This window comes from Cydia splendana, chromosome 13 (assembly GCF_910591565.1).
Source record: "Cydia splendana chromosome 13, ilCydSple1.2, whole genome shotgun sequence".
In the NCBI taxonomy this organism is placed as follows: domain Eukaryota; kingdom Metazoa; phylum Arthropoda; class Insecta; order Lepidoptera; family Tortricidae; genus Cydia; species Cydia splendana.
Genome location: NC_085972.1, coordinates 19,292,826 through 19,308,019, shown reverse-complemented (window position 1 = coordinate 19,308,019; position 15,194 = coordinate 19,292,826). Strand labels below are relative to the sequence as shown.

Below are 15,194 nucleotides of genomic sequence, written 5' to 3'. Positions count from 1 at the left end.
AGTCTATCACTGTTCATGAGATACAAGCCTGGTGACAGACAGACGTACGGACAGTGGAGTCTTAGTAATAGGGTCTCGTTTTTAGGTTTTTACCCTTTCGGTACGGAACCCTAACAATGTCGATTGCCCTAGTATTGCAACCTCTACATCTTTTTTTTTCATTTACCAATAAGGTCCCTTCCCGAGAGTGCAGCGGGTACACCAGCTGCCTGAACTGGCGTAGGTTGCGTGTATTCTGAACGCTGGATCGCCTTCATAAGTTGCTCGTCGAATCCGAAGTGACCGAAGCTGGTGACGGGCTTGGGCGGGTCTGGCCCTGTCACCTGCCGAAAGAAAAGAGTTTCAGAAGACAGTAGAAGAAAATACTTTCTTATGTCTCGTCTTTTTGGGGGACACGGGACGAATTTATTATTGAATCATAAGCATATGTAAACTAATATGAGGTTAGGTGGGGTAAGAGACACCACATGCGGAAAGTCCTTCTACGTAAGGGGCTGTCCATAAATTACGTCATCGATTTTTGACGATTTTTGACCCCCCCTATAATCATCCAAAAATCATGCATCAAATGACCCCATCCCCCCCCTAATTTGAAATGACGTAATTTATGAATAGCCCCTAAGTATTTTGAAGATTTTTTTTTTCATCATTTTCATTTTTTTGGTACTATCATTTGACTTAGTTTTCAATATCTTTAAATGTCTCCAACTGTTTATTTCGTCCCTATTTAAGTGTTTGTCCAGTCCTATAATTTCTCTTACACGACCTGACCTTAATGATAATGAAAAAAAGTTTGTAAGAGCGAAAATTTACATTGTAATAACGGCAGTTTAATGAGTTACAATTTTTTTACCTTGATTCCAAGTGTTTTCTTCAAATCCTCAACCTGCTGGTGATCTAACTTCTCAATATCTTCATGAGGCGTATAGAAGTTCTTCTCAAATGGTTCATATACGATCTCAGAGTGGTCTATGGGGGGCAGAGGGTCAATGAACTTCTTCTTGGGGGGTGCTAGGGGGTTGCCGTCCTCGTCGTACTCTATTTCGACATCGGACCCGTCGTCGGCGTTGTTGAGCGGGTTATCCTCCATGTACCTGGAAATAATGTTGGTGTTTACAAAGTTTTTCATCATTTTAGCCTCCAGTGGCCCACTACTGAGCAAAGGGGTACTCTCTTCGTGTACGCCACTTATCCCGGTCCTGGGCTATAGTTCGTTTTTTTTATCATTAGAAATAAGGTAAACAATCTTGATGTGTATTTTAACTGAAAAACACGTTTTAAAAATAAGTCACGGCAAATATGTAACAATTATGAATCTAATACGATCATTTATATTCTTCTGCTTTCATAGGTAACAGTTACTGATTTTTAAAAAGCGTTATTCAATTAAAAGACATGTCAAGATCGCTTACCTTCTTTCTAATCCTAAAAAAAACGAACTATAGTCTCACCCAGAAGTGTCCCGCGATTTTTCCAATGTCATCCACCCAACGCGCCAACGGACGCCAGGCGCTACTTTCATCCGAAAGCGGCCACCAATCCGTCAACATTTTGGTCCACCTGCCATCACTCTGCCTGGCAACGTGTCCCGCCCAATTCCATTTCAGGTTAGCGATGACGTCACCCACGTCTCGCACCTTGTGGTAGAAGAGCCGGCCGCAAAATTTCTAACCGACTTGATACCACGATGAAATGCACAATGGTTTCCCAGAAAAGTTATGCTAAGTCCGAATTCGATAGTCTGCCACGGCGGAACTTGCCGAAAGTACGAAAAAGAAGGCCACTTCCGGTGCAAAAAAAGGGGCTGATTTAACCCATCTGATACCGAGATAGTAGTTATGGCAGCAGTTAGAAATTTACATGTAGACACAGAAAAGCGAAGTCTGCCACTATTTTTTTTGCCGGAAGTGCTTGGCAGACGCTCTCAAAGGTGACCATCGGGACCCCTAAATTAACCCATCTGATACCACCATGAAACCAATGCCAGTCGGTAGGTATGAACTCTCATGTCAGGAATATATAAGTCTGCCAAGGCTTTTCCTGCCGAAACACCATGGCAGACGAGATTATGTAAGCAAGGTCGCCATCGGTTACCCTACACTAACCCATCTGATACCACCATGAAACCAATTCCATTCGGTAGGTATGAACCCCCATTTTAGGAATATATAAGTCTGCCAAGGTTTTTCCTGCCGAAACACCTTGGCAGACGAGATTATAAGCAAGATGACCATCGGTTACCGTACACTAACCCATCTGATACCGCCATGAAACCAATTCCAGTCGGTAGGTATGAACCCTCATTTCATGAATATATATGTCTGCCAAGGCTTTTCCTGCCGAAACACCTTGGCAGACGAGATTATGTTAGCAAGGTGTACATCAGTTACCCTACATTAACCCATCTGATACCTCCATGAAACCAATTCCAGTCGGTAGGTATGAACCCTCATTTCGGAAATTTTTAAGTCTGCCAAGGCCTTTCCTGCCGAAACTCCTTGACAGACGAGATTATGTAAGCAACATCCGCATCCGTGGGACCGGTATACGTGATTACTGTAGGCTTATTTATTACTTTATGCTTTTACATATTTGTATATTATTATGTTATTAATGAAATATATTTATAATTTATTAAACCTATACCTAATACATTGGGAATTCATTACCTGCTTACGGCAGTAGTAGGGAGTAGTGGGTGAGTTCTGGCTCACTTAGCCAGGCCAACAGTCCCTCCCCCTTTTTTTCCCTTGTTGAGGCCCTGCAACCTTACCTTGAACCCAACCTAATGTCATTGTAGCTCGAATCTAACCTAATCTATTTTTATTGCTTTTAGAAAATATTCTAATAACAATTATCTACTTTTGCAAAGTTAAATGTTGAATTCTTTATTTCGCAAAATGGAATTTTAATGTGACTATAATGTATGTGCAATCTACTTAGAAACTGGGTTTAGAAATATAAAAACACACATTTTATATAGGATAATAAGTTTATTCAAGTAATATTCTGAACATATGAGATATAGTAACATCATTACTTATTCTGTGTACAGTGGAGAAAACATGCAAGTTGACATTTTTCGTTTTAAAATAAAGATAAACTAAACAGTATTTGCCACAAACCGATGTAAAAAAAACTTTGCAGTTGTTGATTACAATACCATATCTTAAGGCCCCAGTACACAATGGGCCATCGCCGGCCATTCCAAGGGACGCATTTATGCGTTAGAGGGAGCAAATGATATTGCTATCTCATTCTACCGCATGGCTGCGTCCCTTGGAGTGGCCGGCAATGGCCCATTGTGTACTGGGGCCTTTACAATTTCTCTCCATGAACATTTTATGATACCCAACCAACCTTCCGGTTTTCGCCCGAATGAATTAAAATATTCACCAACACCATTGACATCAATATAAATGGCTATCCGATGTCAGCCAGGTTTAAAATCCGGATCTAAATTGATAATAAGCAATTTAAACAGGTGAACAGGTAGCTGAACAAACATTGGCATTTTGTTGGCTGCAAATACATTCGATTCCACGCCTATATTCATTTTACTCATATAGTGTTACACAGAACTCATTTGCTGTCAAGAATTACCGACAATTGTCGTGTTTCTTGTGACAATTGTCATTAGCTTCGCAAAATAAGTACTTAGTATTTGGCGATATAATGGAGTTTTTATTTTATTAACATGTTGGTGGCAAACAAGCACACCGCCCGTCTGATGGTAAGCAGTTACCGTAGCCTATGGAGGCCTGTAACGTCAGTACCAACTGTGATGTCGACAAGTGTCGCACCTGCCACCGTAGTGAAATAGAGGCCAGGCCCCAATTTCACATCGGTGACAGGTGCGACGAATTGTAAAATCACTATCGCTGACGTCACAGGCATCCATGGGCTACGATTACCACTTACCATCGGGCGGGCCGTATTCCTGTTTGCCACCATCATTGTATTATTTAAAAAAAACTTTATTATATCGGAAAAAACAGATATTTCTCCTGTGAAGTTTCTGACAATTGTCAAAGATCTAGAAGAATTGTAGGTAATTCTTGACAGGTAATGAGTTATATGCCGGAATTTCATGACAATTGCAGTGTTTCTGTGACAATTGTCATAAACTTAGCAAGAGAAATATCTGTTTTTTTTCCGATATCATAAAGTTTTTTTTTTAATAATACAATGATGGTGGCAAACAGGAATACGGCCCGCCCGATGGTAAGCGGTAACCGTAGTTCATGGATGCCTGTGACGTCAGCAACAGTGATTTTACAATTCGTCGCACCTGTCACGTTGGTGAAACAGGGGCCAGGAGTTAAGTCAAAAGCTAGTAAACAGTAATCTCCTCCATAGTCCTCTCTAACTTTCAGGCAGTTTTATTAACTTCTTATGGTATCAATGTGGAGTATAAATAGTCTACTATACATATATCCCAAAAACTTTAACGTTTACGTTTTTAAATACAGGGTGACCTTAGCCATTGGACAAACCCTGAAATCCCACATAGGGTTACTTCTCAGAAATGCTCTAACGGTAATTTCTTTTTAATTAGAACAAAAGATAAAACATTAAATTATTAAACAAAAGTTAATTCCAATAATCGACAACAAAAAGAAACATACTGTATTAATCATTGGCAGTGCTTTTGACAATTTGTTTGAAAATGTGCGGCAATGATGACATTTGTCAAAAGTCAGAATCTTATTAATGTCATAAATAAAAAAGATAATCAAAACGGTCGAAGAAAGTTTTAATTAATTTAATTTAATTTAATAATTTAATAATTAATAATTAATCTTGTTTAAAGCTGCAACACGACTGATTAATTGACATGATTGTTCTCCCAGAAGGAGGTTCGTGGGGTGTTAGACTTTGGTACGGTCGTATAGAGGGCGGTCTCGTAACTTCAGAAAATTCCGACTTTTGGCCTACCGCTTCCGGTCAGAAAAATGTTCGACGGCCCGGCCAAACGGTGGGAGGTAGGTGGGGGGTGCTCGACCAAATGTCATAGAGGGACCCTGGCAGTTTTTGACGCCGCCATTTTTTTTCAAAATGGCTGACTTTTTTTTTTAATTTTTTCAAGTTTGTCCTAGCGCGCTGAAATTTTGGTCACGGAATCTCGGGGTCCTCTAGATTCGTATGGAAAAAAAAAATTCAAAAAAAGCCAAGATTGCGGAAAAAATGGCCCCTTTTATTTTGTATGGCAACTTTTAAACGGTGCGAGATAGGTGGGGGGTGCTCGACCAAATGTCATAGAGGGCCCCGAGACAAAATAAACTGCATTTAAAAATTTTCAAACGGGCTGACTTTTTTATTTTTATTTTTTCAAGTTGGTCCGAGCGCGCTGAGATTTGGCATGGCGAGAGATAGAAGCCTCTAGATTCCTATGAAAAAAAAAATTTTTGGAAAAAATCCAAGATGGCGGAAATAATGGTCATTTTAATTTTGTATGGCAACTTTTAAACGGTGCGAGGTAGGTGGGGGGTGCTCGACCAAATGTCATAGAGGGCCCCGAAACAAAGCAAACTGCATTTAAAAAAATTCAATATGGCCGACTTTTTTTTTTAATTTTTCAAGTTGGTCCGAGTGCGCTGAGATTTGGCATGCGGCGAGCTAGGGGGCCCAGCATTACCATGTAAAAAATTTTTTTGGAAAAATCCAAAATGGCGGGCTACAAGGGCAAAATTCAAATTTCCAAGTAGGTTAAGCGAGCCCGAAGGGCGAGCTTCAGGCCGGGAGGCCGAAGGCCGACCCCGCGTAGGGCCGTCAGGCCCGGAGCTTCACCCCGAATATCCAAGCGTGCCCCACCCCCAGTAATTTTGGGCGAGGCCGAAGGCCGAGCTGCGGGAATGACGAACAAAGCAAAATCCTATACAAAAAGTGTGTTAAGCGAGCCCGAAGGGCGAGCTTCAGGCCGGGAGGCCGAAGGCCGACCCCGGCGGAGGGCCGAAGGCCCGGAGCCTCCACCCCGACTCCCAAAACGCGAGGCCGAAGGCCGAGCTGCGTGAATGCAGTTCCCCCAAGCGTTCTACAAAGTCAACTGTCTTGATAAGCGAAGCCGGCGGGCCGAAGGCCCGACGGCGAAGCGTCGAGGCTCGCGAAGGCCGAAGGCCGAGCTCCGCGTAGGGCCGAAGGCCCGAAGCGTCACACGAGAGGGGGAAGTTGGCCTACGGCCTTCGGCCTTCGGCCCGCCGTTTCGCTTGTCTAAGACACTTTTCCTATTGGGTCGTGTTTAAGCTCCAACTTCCCGCTTAAGCCCCGAAGCAAAACCAACCCTCCCAACTGTTTTAATAAGCGAAGCGGCGGGCCGAAGGCCCGATGCTGAGCTTCGAAACCCAGCGAAGGACGAAGGCCGAGCTCCGCGTAGGGCCGAAGGCCCGGAGCGTCCCTTACGAGTTCCCAAGCACGCGAGGCCAGGCCGAGCTGCGGGAATGTAGTGCTTTCACGCGGATCTTTTCGTCCTAGCAAAAGTACAACTTTATTTCTTTTTCCCTTTGGAAAACAAACTACTACTACTACAACAAAAACAACAGCACCAACAACAAACTACAAGAAGACCGCGGGGCCCTCGGGCCCCGCGCACAGGGCAAAATCTAGTCATACTATTTATTACCTCAGGAGCTACTAACACATACAGGTTGCTCCAAAGTAAAAAAATCGTAATTTGTTATGATACTTTGTATACTGGTTCTAAATACCATTGACGTGTAAAATTGTATTGATTTTATGAATAAATTATTGAATATTGAATATAAATACCCTAATGCATGGACACCCTGTATATCAACTTGAAAGAAAATGTTCAATATTTCTTTATAGTGCGACTCCTTAGCTCGATTTAGTATGGAGGTAGAGTCTGGCTAATAAAAGATGAACCTGCAAAAATGCGGTCCTGGTCTGACCCATCCTAAATCCTGTCCCATCCGGCAGAAAGCACGAAACTTGGCATGCAAACTTCAAACTTCAACATTTATTCAGCAAATAGGCCGCAAGGGCACTATTACACGCCGCTAAAGAAATTTTCACTTCAAAAAGTTTTGAGATGTAATGTGAAACCAAGTCGGTTATTTTAATCAGTGCCAGGGGGTGTTAAAACAGTATCAATAAGATATCTTTAATTTGTAATTTTTAGCGAGTTTTAGCGGTGGGCAAAGTAATCCGGTGATTTGGCATCCATACCAACATTGCCCACCACCAAAAACGGATTAGGGTTGTCACTTTCATCTAATTTACCCAACTTCGCATGTAAAATAAGGTTATGTTTGTACACTAAAGTAAGTTTATAAATATATACTGTATTTAATTTGTCTTATTATCCTTTACTTAGATGTTTTATCCCGTTAACTAATGAAAAACACAGCAAAAATCATATTTTTGGCCATTAAACTATTGTAACTAGGGCTTGCAATATCGGACGGTTTCCAATTCCGGAACTGATTTTCGATATTGGGTCCCAATTCCGGAATTCCGGAACTGGTTCCGGAATTAGGGTTAGTCATATTTTTATTACATTTTTTAATAAAAAACAACAAAAAAAGTAAAATTTTAGTTAAGTTTAGTTTTAGTGGAATTGAATTTGAAGTATTATTAATCGAAAAATATTAATAATAAATAAACAAATAAATATTATAGGACATTACATTAGCACCTTATTACTATGGTCACTTTTATTCACTTCAATGATACGGCGTATTTATTTGGGGAAACTACGAATGCTGGATTGCTGGCATACCATTTGATGCCTAATTTTATATAATGTCTAAATATAATGGCTTCGTAGCCTACCTAGTGGCTCTCTGTTTACGAAGATGAAGGTCCTGATGAGGTTCCGATCTCGGTAAGGGCATTTATTGTGTTCATGTACCTATAACGATTATTTGTTCCTTAGTTAAGGTTGTTTTTATGTATTAAAGTTCAGCTGTACCTATTACCTTTATGCATTGCCGACTAGTGTCCAAAACGTAAGCCTTATTGACATGTAACCAAATGGGCTAAATGATTTCATTAGCGTTTCATTACACGCTGGTGAGAAAAAGAAGCGTCAAGTAAATTTCTTGATTGCTTTTTCTAATGAAGTGTAAAATAATAACTTTAATGGCTCATAGACCTAATGTAAAACAGTAAGACAGTAACGTGCTTTACATGCTAAAAAGTTACGCTTTCCCAATTTGGTTTTTCCATACTAGTTCCTAATTCAGAATTTAATGTGCTGCTAGCTGCTACACTACAAAATCCGAAATCTTTCATTGAGGAAACTTCTTTCTGAATTGAGAATAAAATATCCAAATATTTATAAATTAATTCAAAAGTTTCATGTACGAGGTAAGATGCTGGGCAAGTAAATGTATGGATTTGCTTTAGCAAGTATCCAAAGTAAATAATTCAATGGTTTAGTTAATGAGGCATGTTAGTTAATGCAGCATGCTGCTATTAGACTTCAGACTTTTGTCAGCGACGGCTAATAACACCAGCATAGTAAAATAGTAAAATCTAATAAAAGTACTTAAATCCAATTCCGGAATTTTCGATATTCAATGGTCTCAATTCCGGAATTGTAATATCGGAAAATTTGTCCGAGATTCCGGAATTCCGGAATGCAAGCCCTAATTGTAACAGATTTTCTCAAAAGTGACAACCCTAGCCTTTGTAAAATGCTTAGGCGAGCCTTATATGGAAATGAGCAAAAACGGGTAGGCAACATTGCCCAGCAAATTTATTTAAAAGTTTTTACACTTATCGCTAAGTTATTAACAGGGAATGGTAGGATTGCCCAAAACCAGTGATCCTTAGACATCATCATCATACGAGCTGTATTTGAATACCAAATTGACGTGGGCAATGTTGGCGAAAACTCCGGATATCTTTGCCCACCCTCTAAAACGCAAAAAAATGGGTAAAAACACGATAAAAATATTTTTTCTTCAAATAAACTGATGCGTTTGATCACAATGGACGTGCTGAGCAAAAAAAGTAATTACAATTTGTTTTTTTTTTTTGAGAAATTCGTGTTTTTTTTTAAATGCGGGCAAAGTTGGTGATAATGACCGGTACCTACTCTTCGAAGGCCGCAAAAATATATGACATGCTCTTATGGTTCTACAAATAAGATCGTGTCAGATATTTTTGCGGCCTTCGTTGTGTGTTGTGTAACATAAATTGCAGGTGACTGTATATTAGGAATAATTATTTTATTTAGTTTCAACGAAAGTTTCAAGTTTAGTACGAAAATACTTCAGATATACAATATGCACAAAATGTAGACCTAATCGAAATAAAACATTGCTTTTTATAGTAATTTTTTTTTTAAACATTCGATACATAGGTATACATAACAATAACCAGGCCACAGCGGTATTGGCCTGTAAGCTTTATCTCGGTCTCCAAAGCCGCAAAAACTCGCTAGTACTTCGTGCTGGTCTAGCCGTTATTTTTTCTTGAAGATTTTCAGAGAACAGCACGTACACGCATTATACATATAGACGGAACGAACGGCATAATCATAATCATTTATTCGTCGCAATCCATGGTATTACAGATCTAGGTACAAGACTTTCAGGTATTACTTATACGAATTACATAACGCTTCCTGTTAATAGGCAATATTTTAAGATAAAAGTTCTATAATATATTACAAGATTACAATTGTCATCAAAATTAATTGACGTACAGAAGTCAAATACGTTTTTAAAATGACGCAAAATGAAAATTAATCCCAATCAGTAAAGGATGAGTCTTTAAACTTTTTTCATTTTAAGCGAGTTTTGATTTGAAGGAACATAATACTTAAATTCGACTGTAATCGTATTGTTTTAAGATAGTTTACTGAGGTTTTCAACCATTATGACCCGTAAATAACAGCAAATCAAATTTTAAAGGAGACGCGAGCTGATATTTATGTACCCTATTTTTTGAAATACAATTTATCTACTGGTATACTTTCTCGTGTGCGTATATGATTTAATGTCAAATCAAGCTGTCATTTTTATTTGAAGAATTATACGTGTGCTCCGGTGCAGCCCCAGCGGGCATCTGACTTGAAGAAGAATTTTGAGTGATGTCGTCAATGTATGGAAATTGTTCGAAGGTTTACATTTGAGATTGAATTTCTGTGTTGTCTTTGTGTGTAAAAATATAAATCTTGAATTGTCTAGCTTTCAAAATCACACAATAATTCAATTACTGTCAAAGACAAAATTGTTTTGCTTCTTTCTCAAACGGAACTCCATATTTTGATATTTTGATACTTTTAGTGTCGATTTGTAGAGAATAACAGCAAATTAAAAATATAATGGCATGAAGAGTCGGTACACGGTTTCTTCGTGAACAAATTTACGTGTAATAATAATAATTATAATATAATATATATTATAGTGGTTTTCCGGGTCAAGGTCCGGGTCCGAGTCCGGGTCCGAGTCTGAGTCCGAGTCCGGGTCCGAATCCGTGTCCGAGTCCGTGTCCGGGTCCGAGTCCGAGTCCGGTTCCGAGTCCGGTTCCGAGTCCGGGTCCGAGTCCGAGTCCGGGTCCTAGTCCGAGTCCGTGTCCGAGTCCGAGTCCGGGTCCGAGTTCGATTCCAAGTCCGGGTCCGAGTCCGGGTCCGAACCGGATCCGGGTATGAGTGCGGTTCTGGGTCCGAGTCCGGGTCGCAGTCCAAGTCAAAATCGAAATTAGAAATCACCAAACGTGTACTATGCGTCGTTGAAGAGTTTTGTTCTGGTCATCATCAGCAGTTCCACTTCATCAAATGCGACAGTTTTTAATGTAAATGCTTGATTTTATGATGAAAATACAAAAAAAATCTATACTTATGCCTTTAATATTTGAGGAGTTCCCTCGATTCCTTATGGATCCCATCATTAGAACTCGAGCTTGACAAAAATGTGGCTTTAAAACTTGACTTGCTTAACAAACATAACGAAGAGGAAAAATCGCCAAACGTGAACTATGCGTGGTTGAAGAGTTCTGTTCTGGTCATCATCAGCAGTTCCACTTCATCAAATGCGCCAGTTTTTAATGAAAATCCTTGATTTTCTGATGAAAATACAAAAATGTCTATACGCATGCCTTTAAGATTTGAGGAGTTCCCTCGATTCCTCATGGATCCCATCATCAGAACTCGAGCTTGACAAAAATGTGGCTTAAAAACTTGACTTGCTTAACAAACATAACGAAGACGACAAATCGCCAAACGTGAACTATGCGTCGTTGAAGAGTTCCGTTCTGATCATCATCAGCAGTTGCACTTCATCAAATGTCACTTTTTTGAATGTGTATGCTTAATTTGATGATAAAAACCCAAAAATCACTATATGTATGCGTTTAAAATTTGAGGAGTTCCCTCGATTCCTCATGGATCCCATCATCAGAACTGGGTTTTGACAAAAACGGAACCAATCTGTATGCATATACATACAATCAAAAAACGAATTTTCAAAATCGGTCCAGGAATGACGGAGATATAGAGTAACAAACATAAAAAAATTAAAAAAAACATACAACCGAATTGATAACCTCCTTCTTTGAGATTTGGAAGTCGGTTAACAAACTAATATTAGCCCAAAATCTAAAATAAATGAAGTACCGATCACATAAAAAGTAAAAAATTAAATTAAGTAAATAAAAACAGGAAGGTATCATAAAATGTTAATGAAGAGAAATTGTAAGAGATGGTATTATGCCAACCAACAACTGCAAAGTTTTTTAATATCGGTTTGTGGCAAATACTGTTTAGTTTATCTTTATTTTAAAACGAAAAATGTCAACTTGCATGTTTTCTCCACTGTACACAGAATAAGTAATGATGTTACTATATCTCATATGTTCAGAATATTACTTGAATAAACTTATTATCCTATATAAAATGTGTGTTTTTATATTTCTAAACCCAGTTTCTAAGTAGATTGCACATACATTATAGTCACATTAAAATTCCATTTTGCGAAATAAAGAATTCAACATTTAACTTTACAAAAGTAGATAATTGTTATTAGAATATTTTCTAAAAGCAATAAAAATAGATTAGGTTAGATTCGAGCTACAATGACATTAGGTTGGGTTCAAGGTAAGGTTGCAGGGCCTCAACAAGGGAAAAAAAGGGGGAGGGACTGTTGGCCTGGCTAAGTGAGCCAGAACTCACCCACTACTCCCTACTACTGCCGTAAGCAGGTAATGAATTCCCAATGTATTAGGTATAGGTTTAATAAATTATAAATATATTTCATTAATAACATAATAATATACAAATATGTAAAAGCATAAAGTAATAAATAAGCCTACAGTAATCACGTATACCGGTCCCACGGATGCGGATGTTGCTTACGTAATCTCGTCTGTCAAGGAGTTTCGGCAGGAAAGGCCTTGGCAGACTTATATATTCATGAAATGAGGGTTCATACCTACCGACTGGAATTGGTTTCATGGCGGTATCAGATGGGTTAGTGTACGGTAACCGATGGTCATCTTGCTTATAATCTCGTCTGCCAAGGTGTTTCGGCAGGAAAAACCTTGGCAGACTTATATATTCCTAAAATGGGGGTTCATACCTACCGAATGGAATTGGTTTCATGGTGGTATCAGATGGGTTAGTGTAGGGTAACCGATGGCGACCTTGCTTACATAATCTCGTCTGCCATGGTGTTTCGGCAGGAAAAGCCTTGGCAGACTTATATATTCCTGACATGAGAGTTCATACCTACCGACTGGCATTGGTTTCATGGTGGTATCAGATGGGTTAATTTAGGGGTCCCGATGGTCACCTTTGAGAGCGTCTGCCAAGCACTTCCGGCAAAAAAAATAGTGGCAGACTTCGCTTTTCTGTGTCTACATGTAAATTTCTAACTGCTGCCATAACTACTATCTCGGTATCAGATGGGTTAAATCAGCCCCTTTTTTCGCACCGGAAGTGGCCTTCTTTTTCGTACTTTCGGCAAGTTCCGCCGTGGCAGACTATCGAATTCGGACTTAGCATAACTTTTCTGGGAAACCATTGTGCATTTCATCGTGGTATCAAGTCGGTTAGAAATTTTGCGGCCGGCTCTTCTACTATTGGTGCCGCGTCGGATCTCGACATTCCTCACTCGGTCTTGAAGTGACAAAGTTTTTAGGATGATTTACGACAGAAAAGGCTAGTAATAATAGCTTGTTGCCAAGAATAATTCAATGGTACAATCATCAATATTTTAGGGAATGAAATTCAGGATGATACGAGGGAACTAATTGTGACGTTATCTATGAAAAGGGACCTTATTGTCGATGGCGCTTACGCTATTATTAACGATGCTCCGATATAAATACAATGCCGCGCGACGCTGTGCAATTAATAAGGCCCCAATTTATTAAATTTTATAACTTCCTTTGGATTATTTCCGAGAATATCCACCTTATTCAAAAATGGTTGTTATTCGTTTTAAAAGACCTATCCAACCACACCCATTAAATTATAAAAATTCAAAAAATATATTTTGTATGGGAGGTAGGTACCCCAAAGATAATTTACCATCGGCACTTACCATGAGGTGAGATTGTGGTCAAATGCTTTCCTTTTACTAATAAAAAAAAATTAAAGTATTACTTGTAGTAGCTCTCCTCGTCGTCCATATCGTCGATGTCGTTCCTCGCGCCGCGGCCCGAGTCCGTCTTGCACGCGTTCTCCTTGCTCTGAACTAGGTCCTTGGCCGCCTGCTGCTCAAGGCCGGCCATGAAGGCGTCCAGAGGATCTTCTTCTTCGTCTGCCGCTTGCTACACAGATATTTAGGAAAAGCATGAATAGAGCAGCCATCCTCAAAGTGCGCTCTGCAGTCCCCTAGGGCTCCGCAAAGCCTCTGTAGGGGCTGCACGAGAAAAAGCTAAAACAAATCAATAACAGATCTCCTAAATGTCTGGTCCACAGTTTTTTTGTCAAACGATTTTTTTTTATTTGGGGCTCCATCAAATATTGAAAGAAACAATATTCTGAATATGTTATCCACTTTACAACTTTTTGTGCAATATAAAAGCATTCTAAAATTTATGTTTTACGAAAAGGAATGATTCTGGTTTTGTTGCCTTGTCACAGTAACAATCACTGATATGAGGAATGAAGTGGAAAAGATATCAAATATTTGACCCTACATCCTTAACCCCTTGTATGTATGGCAAGATTTTTTTTTCGATTAGTTTTATCATGCTCAATGCTGCGGCATACAAGAACTTGGTTTTTTTTAATCTATTTTTTTTAAAGGATGGGCTTTTATTACTTGATCTTGAAGAACTTGTTAGATTGCATTTTATGGACTCAACGTTACAATAACTTACCTTAGCTCTGGCAGCCGCCTCATAGGTTGGGCTGCCTGGTGCTGGGATGTAGGCCAACGCTGGGGTAGGGGGTTCATCATCCTCATCAAAATATCTGCAACATTATTCAACATGTCCATTGGAAAACTTGGGTACTTGTGTGTGAGATTTGTAACTTGTAGAAAGCTATGCTTTGTTTGTTATTATCAAAAATGGGTAAATTTTGGTTGCATATATAGCCGAGAGTTCGATTATCAACCCATACGGTAACTTTTCCTTTATTCCAAAAATTGTATTATGATGCTTATCTGCGGTGGCCGGTGGCCTTTCATAGAAGTAGTCCTTTGTGATTACAACCAAATATAGTAGCCATAATTATATTGCGGTGTGGGAATCAAATAAGGAACCTTATTAAATACCCTGAGATTCTAATTAGCCAACCAATTATCAATGTATCTAGGAACACTTACTCATCCTCAGTCTTGGACCGTTTCTTGCCCAATGTACCCCAGTTGCCCGTCACAGCGTTCTGGGTTATCGCTGTCATAGTGGAATAGCCCTGCTTGGACAGCCCCGAGCTTGGCGGCGGCACCGCATTCATCTGCGATGACGGAGGAGGCACGGCGTGTAGGGACACATTAGACGGGTTTCGCTTCGGCATCGCGAAACCGGCGAACCCGAAGCCCTTGCTCCCACTCCCACCCGAATTATAACTCATGTTTAACCACTAAAACTAACTACAATACGACAAAATCTAGCACGGACACTGATATTCTCATAACACTTATAAGGTTAACTTGTATATGAGATACACGGAATTTATGTTTAAAACAAGAAATAAGAACACAATTTGACGTTAAATTAACCTAATTTAACACCAATTCAGCCTTAATGTGGCTGATATCCCTAGAATAAAATTC

The 15,194-nt window shown here is 39.6% G+C and overlaps 1 protein-coding gene across 1 annotated transcript in view; it reads right to left on the bottom strand.

The window, feature by feature from the left end:
* The window catches only part of LOC134796271 (ATP-dependent RNA helicase DDX42), a 44,305-nt gene extending 29,182 nt beyond the window's left edge, over positions 1–15,123 (bottom strand). The window contains exons 1-5 of the mRNA XM_063768317.1: positions 14,745–15,123; positions 14,296–14,389; positions 13,574–13,740; positions 854–1,094; positions 167–323 (exon numbers count right to left, since the gene is read on the bottom strand). Of these exons, the coding sequence (XP_063624387.1) occupies positions 167–323; positions 854–1,094; positions 13,574–13,740; positions 14,296–14,389; positions 14,745–14,992 (907 nt within the window). The 5' untranslated portion in view covers positions 14,993–15,123. The remainder of the gene's footprint in view (positions 1–166; positions 324–853; positions 1,095–13,573; positions 13,741–14,295; positions 14,390–14,744) is intronic.
* Positions 15,124–15,194: the final 71 nt, after the last annotated feature.